General features: G+C 59.4%; 1 protein-coding gene across 1 annotated transcript in view; it reads right to left on the reverse strand.

The window, feature by feature from the left end:
• The window catches only part of WNT5B (Wnt family member 5B), a 105,277-nt gene extending 102,354 nt beyond the window's left edge, over window positions 1-2,923 (reverse strand). Inside the window, exon 1 of the mRNA XM_032391079.1 lies at window positions 2,863-2,923. Coding sequence (XP_032246970.1) covers window positions 2,863-2,868 — 6 coding nt within the window. The 5' untranslated portion in view covers window positions 2,869-2,923. The remainder of the gene's footprint in view (window positions 1-2,862) is intronic.
• Window positions 2,924-6,082: the final 3,159 nt, after the last annotated feature.

A 6,082-nucleotide genomic window follows, 5' to 3' on the forward strand; every position in this document is an offset into this window, starting at 1 on the left:
CTCTCACCATCTCTCTCTCTGTCAAATAAATAAATAAAATCTTAAAAAAAAAAAAAAAAAAAGAAACCAGCCAAGGATGCCCAGATGAGGCTGGGGAGCCCCCACATTCTCTCCCTGCTAGGGGATCTTTCTATCAGTGCTGTTGTGGGTCTTGAGTGACCTGAGGAGTCACAAAACCCACCAGCACCAGCACAGCTGAGGACTGCATTCAGCTATGGGGCTGGAACACAGGTGGAGTCTGAGGGAAGGAGTGTGTAGAAGACTAAGGAGATAACTGACAGTTTGAAAAGGAGCTAGGGAGAACAAAATCAGAAGAGCGAACAGGAACGCCTTTGTGGACCTGTTGGTTGTTATTTCAGAGAAGGCAAGGACTATCACCTCATATAAAAATTTCCTCCCCTGCTGGAGATGCCAGGTGGGGCAGTCCAGAAACCAGCAGAACTATCTGAGAAGTAAAAATTAGAACTAGTCCTCTGCTCTTCTTGAAGAAGAGCAAACAAAAAAATCTTTCAACCGCCGCTAGAGTCGGGGGTGGAGGGGCAGCGGGGGGAAGCATGAAATATGCAGGTGATTTCTGCTTTTCACAGCATTCAGCGCCCAGCAATTCGGCAATAGCCCTTTCACTTACGCTTTGGGGTTAGAAAAAATTTTAGGAAACAGTTTTTTCAAGTCAGTAAGACACCCTTCGAGATACTACAACTGCCAAATGGACTAAAGAGGAGACTGGTTTTCAGGCACCCTGAGCAAACCCCTAACACACATACGCCCTCGCTCATATATTCATACTCATATATATAAGAAACCAGAGCCTGGGAAAGTAGGAAATCCACAGATGGAAGAGGGCCAGCCAGCTCCTCCAAGGCTGGCTTCTGCCCCCCGGCAGTCAGAACCCTCCCCCACCCCCGCACCACACACATAGCCCCTTCCCCGCCTGGCCCTCAGTGTGCCACACGCCCTCGGTCTGATTTTCTTTAGGAAAGGAAAGGGAGCTGTGGCTGCCCTGAGGTATTTATCCACAAATTGTCTCTTTAGGTCCTTTTATTCTATTCAGCTCCTACCCTGGTGTCAGCTCCACCTGCACATTTTAGTGCTGAGACCTGGTGTTAAGTCTGCCTCTTCCCTTGGGCTCGTGGACTTGGCATCACCATGAAGAGCCCAGCTACATCACTCCTCACAATTATGCAAAAGAGGTCTCTCAGCATTGCCTTCCCTTCCCAGGAGACACACCTCCTTCTTGCCATTTATAACCACAAATCTTCTGTGTCAAAGAGAGAACAGACACTATTTTGAAATGGAGGAAAACCACCACTCAGCCTTTCATAGGTCGGTATGTTTGCCAGGACTTGTGTATGTGAGCCTGGACAGGCGTGTGGGCACAAGCTTGGGGCCTGGCATCCACACATCCATGCCTGAGATTGGGAGTCTTGCCTTTGATAAGTCAAGCCCACATGTGAATCAGACAGCAGCAGGAGTGGCTGGGTCCAGGAAAGGGTCCCCAGGCTTTTCTGAGGGTGGGTCCACTGCTCCCCCTGCCCTCTGTTGCCTTAGGGGCCAGCCACAGAAGGAGGCACCCTAAGGTTCCACCCATGTGTGTGCGTAAGTGCTGGTATTGGGCCCTGCCCCACTGACCCAGAGCTTTCTGCACCCACATCGATGGCATGGCACAGATGTCCCATCACAGCTCCGTCAAGTGGGCACGTGCCTGGGTGACTGTAGCAGTTCAGAGGACTGGTAACATGATCCTGAGCCTTTCTCCTCCAGGTACCAGGCTGACACTCTGCCCGGGATGGTAGTAACTGAAAGCTTTTGCCAATGTGGTCAGGTGGCAAAAGCAGGGAAAGAGGGGCTGGGCAGAGTGGAGAGCAGATGCCTCCGTTCACAGCTGGGTAACCAACCCCCGGGCTGAGCCACCTCGGTTTCCCTCTTGCAAAACGGAAGCAATCATGCTCCATGCACATTGAATCATCTGCAGGATGGTACTATCTAGGACATTTGGCTCTGACTGGAGGGCATGGCCAAATAGCCACGGAGGCTCCACGAGAAGATGGAGAAAGAGGTCACTTCTCACTTCTCCCAGGGCAGAGATGGATGAGGCAGAGGAGCGGAAAAGCAATGAAAGAAAACAGGAAGGTCGCAATTCCATTCAGGGCTTTACCTGCTCTGAGGCTTAGGCAGGAATTCGGGCACCAAACTAACCCTGCTCGTGGGGGTTAAAACAATCCAGATGTAGCCCTCGCTCCAGTCTGCTGATGCGGGGCGCAAACCTCAAGCACAGGAGGCCAGCTGGGCCGACCAAGCCCGGAAAACTGAGCGAGAAGCTCCGAGGGGCTCGCACGGGTCCCGGCGCACGCCCGGCGCCCGCCCCGGCCGCCCTCCCCTGGGGACGCAGAGCCGCGGGCGCCGGGGCTGCAGCGGGGAGGGCGAGCAAGCCCCAGCCTACCTGCCCGCGGCCGGGAGCGCGCCCTGGGCGCCCAGCCCCGCACGCTCGCTGGAGGCAGCCGCGCGCCGAGAGCCCGCCGCCCCCAGCTTTGTTCGCGGCCGGGGGTGGGGGACTGCGCTTCCCTCGGCGCTCCCTGCCCCCCACCTGACCCGCGGCCGCCCGCTCGGCCCGAGCATTGCGCGGTCCCCCGCCGAGCGCAGGGCCCCGTTTCCCGGAGCCGCCGCGCCGCCCCTCGGCCCTCCCCGCTGCCGGCAGCCGCGCGCCGCCGGGCGCCCAGGGCGCCGCGAAGCCGGGGCGCTCCGGGAACATTTGGCCGCCGAACCCGGGACGGGGACGCCTCCTGGACGGCGACGGCCGAGGGCCGGGGGCGGCGGCGGGGGCCCGCCGGTTCCCTTTCCCACAGCTGGCAGTGGGGCGCTTACCTGCATGTCCCGCCGCCCGGCAGGCCCGTGGGCCCCGGCTCGCCGCTCGGCTCGGCCCGGCTCTTCCAGCGCCCGGCTGCGCTGGGTCGGCCGGGCGCGGCGGCGCGCGGTCGGGGGACCCCTGCCCCGCCGGGGGGCGCCCGGGGCAGACCCTGCCTACTCCTCTCAGCGAGCGGGCCGCTCGGGCCGCCGCACTGGACTCTTCATCCGCCGCCCGGCGCGGGGCTGGCGGCGCGGACCGGCGCGCTCCCCTCCGGGGGTCCCGCCGGCGCGTCTGCTCGGTCCCCCCAGATGCAGGGGCAGCCTTCGCGGGCCCCGCGCAACGCCCCTCCTCCCGGGGCGGTCCTGAGTCTCGGAGTCCGCACACCCTGCTGTCGCCGGCTGGGGGAGGGAGGGTGCTCCCTGCTCGGCGCCCGGGACCCCCGAGCTCAGCGGGCGGGGGCAGTCGGGGAGCGGAGCCCGCGGCCGAGCCGGAGGGAGGCCCTGGGCCCAGGGCGCCCGGCTCGGGGCGCCGCCCTCGGTCGTCGCAGGGCTGCGCGCTCTCCTCCGGAGCGCGGGACCCGAAGAAGTTTCGGCCCCAAGTTGGCTGCGGGGCGGGTGGCGGCCGCGGCTCGAAGTGCAGGGGCCGGCGCTGGGCGAGTGGATCCCCGGGGCTCCACCGCCTCCGCCCCGCCTCCCGCGCCTCCTCCCCGCCCCCCGGCAGCCGCGCCGGCCCCCGGCTAGCTCCTTCCCACCGGCCGAGCCCGCGACACCCCTCCTCAGGGCTCCTCCCAGGCGCTGGGACCGTGACCTCCGCACCTGCCTCCCGCCGCCCGGGCGCACTCGCCCGCCCCCTCGGCCCCTCGGCAGAACGACCCCGGGCCTCGACGCGGGGGTGCCAGTGCCCCCCCCTCCCGGAGGCCCGCCGCCCGCCCCCTTCCTCCGGCCCAGCACACCCGCCGCCTCCTTCTCCAGGAACTCGACCTGGTCCTCCGAGAGGACCTGCGGGACTCACCCCGTCCAGCAGCCCCCTCGGGACACCCAGCGCTCCTGCCAGGAGCACTGAACTCGGGGCGCTGCAGAGCTGGAGGTTCTGAGAGCCGAGAGGGATACAGCAACAGCTCTTCCATTTACACCAGCCACTCGCACGCGTTCATCCTCCTTTGAATGCCCCCCAAAGAAGCAGAGTGATCTGTTATTTCCGCTTTACAAACCCAAGTCATCCCCTCTTAGTCCTGGACCCCCCACCCTTCTCCTACAGCACCCAGCAGAGATCTCAGGGATAACGAAATCTGGTGGAGGAGGAGGCTCACCAAGTGAAATGTTTCCTAATGGGAAATGCATCCTCTGATCGCTGGTGCGACAGGCTGAAATACTGGCCTGCCTTTTTATGGAGAGACTGAGGCATAGAAAATTGGCACTACCAGTCCATATTTACTAAAGGGAATTAGTAGTCTGAAAAGTCCCTAGAGCCCAGTTTTTAGCCTGAGCCCAGACCGATGTTTAAATACTTTTACTGAGGTCCCCAAGTCCTGTTGGTAAGTTAGCTCACAGCACCCCTGGGTGAGCTGTCCAGGGAGTTCAAGGCTTCACAGAAGACAGAAGCTCAAGCTGCAGCTGCTGGACACTGTTCCAGACCCCAGTAACAGGGCACCAACAGAGAGCAGCCAGCAAGGATCCAGGGTGCCTTCCAAATGCCTTTTTTTTTTTTTTTTTTTTACATTCTGAAACCCCTTCTCTTCCCTGAGTGAGTAGGAGGTCACCCTGCCAAAGAAATTGCCTTCGAGTGCAGTACAGTGAGGAAACAAAACGAAACAATAGTAATAATCGAAGGCTTTGCCTTTTCTTAATTAGTAACCAAACAAGGTGACAGCTTCCCCCTTTCAGTGGGGGAAGGGGGCCACAGGGAGCGTGAGGGAGTGAGGGACCAGGAACCCACCACATTGGCTTGGCTATAAGGAGCTATTGTCCTCGGGCTTTTACAATAAGGAAAGTAAGAGCTGTTTTAGCAAATACCTGACTAATTAGAGGGAAAGGCTTCCTTGGAATTGTGCTGCCTTGGGCCGGAGGTTCTCTACGACTTTTCTCACCTCACAGTGAATGGGGTTTATGAGACCAGGTCCAGCAACCTTAAATGAATGGCCTATAATTGCCATGGCGGGGGGGGGGGGGGGGGGCGGCTGCCTTCACTGAGGGGAGCTAGTTCAAGGCTTTTTCTCTGGGGACAGATAGGACTGGGGGCAGAGCTGGTCTAAAGCAGCCATAAAAGCTTTGAATCCACTTTGTCAAATTACAAATAGGCTCAGTTCCTCTCCTCCTCGGACGAAAGCATCAGTCCTGGGGTTAGGGTCTTTGTGGGAGGTCAAGGGAAAGTCTTGTCCAGGAGGCCCCTATCATTCCGGAATGCAACCTGGGGGATTTGGGGGGTCCACTTCATACAACCGTTTATTAAGCCCTCAACATACAGAGATGTCTGAGACCGGTTCCCAGCTCAGGAAGTTTAAAGTCTAAAGGAGTGGGGTGGAGTTGGGGACACACTTCTCATTTGGGGCCTAGAATGAGCACAAGAAGGGGCACCTTTGCTTGGTGTCCCGCTGATGACCCAGGAGAAGAGCCGGTGACAGACGACAGCACCCCCAGCTGAATGCCTGCACGTAATCCTTCCCCTCCTGCCACAGTCTCTGTCCAGGATGAGTCAAAACTTGTGGCCCACGGAGGAAAGCGGCGGTGCCCCCAGGAAAGGGGCTTGTGGCCCAGTAACTGGGAAAACATTCGAATGAGGAGCGGACAGAGTCCTGGGCGAGATTCCCAAGGGAAGTGGTGAGCGCCCCATCGCTTGAGTCAGCGAGCTGCTGGGAGTCTAGAGCCAGCCCTGGAGGCAAGCCCTGATGGGAATGCGGACGGCTCTCACCCATGTTTTGTCTGTGATTGCTGGGTGGGGTCTCTTGCCTTCTCCCCTGAATAAAACATATCCTGACTTGGCATTTGTGGTTTAAACAAAGAAAAAACAAATATTTGGGCCTATGACAACATGTACTGATTCCTGCTCCTTTTGGTGGAGGGAGACACGGTCCCGCCTTCCTGGCCATGCCCTCACAGGCCACCAACCACCCCCCAAGGTCGGCTCACTAAACCTTGTCGGAAACAGTCAGAGAGGAGCCAGCCTCCTCCATTTCCTTAGCTCTCTGTGGCTTTCCCATGGGGGGCAGATCTGGGGCTGACCTCTGGCCCTTGGACTGTG

The sequence above is a fragment of the Phoca vitulina genome, unplaced genomic scaffold (assembly GCF_004348235.1).
Source record: "Phoca vitulina isolate PV1807 unplaced genomic scaffold, GSC_HSeal_1.0 scaffold59, whole genome shotgun sequence".
Taxonomy (NCBI): Eukaryota; Metazoa; Chordata; class Mammalia; order Carnivora; family Phocidae; genus Phoca; species Phoca vitulina.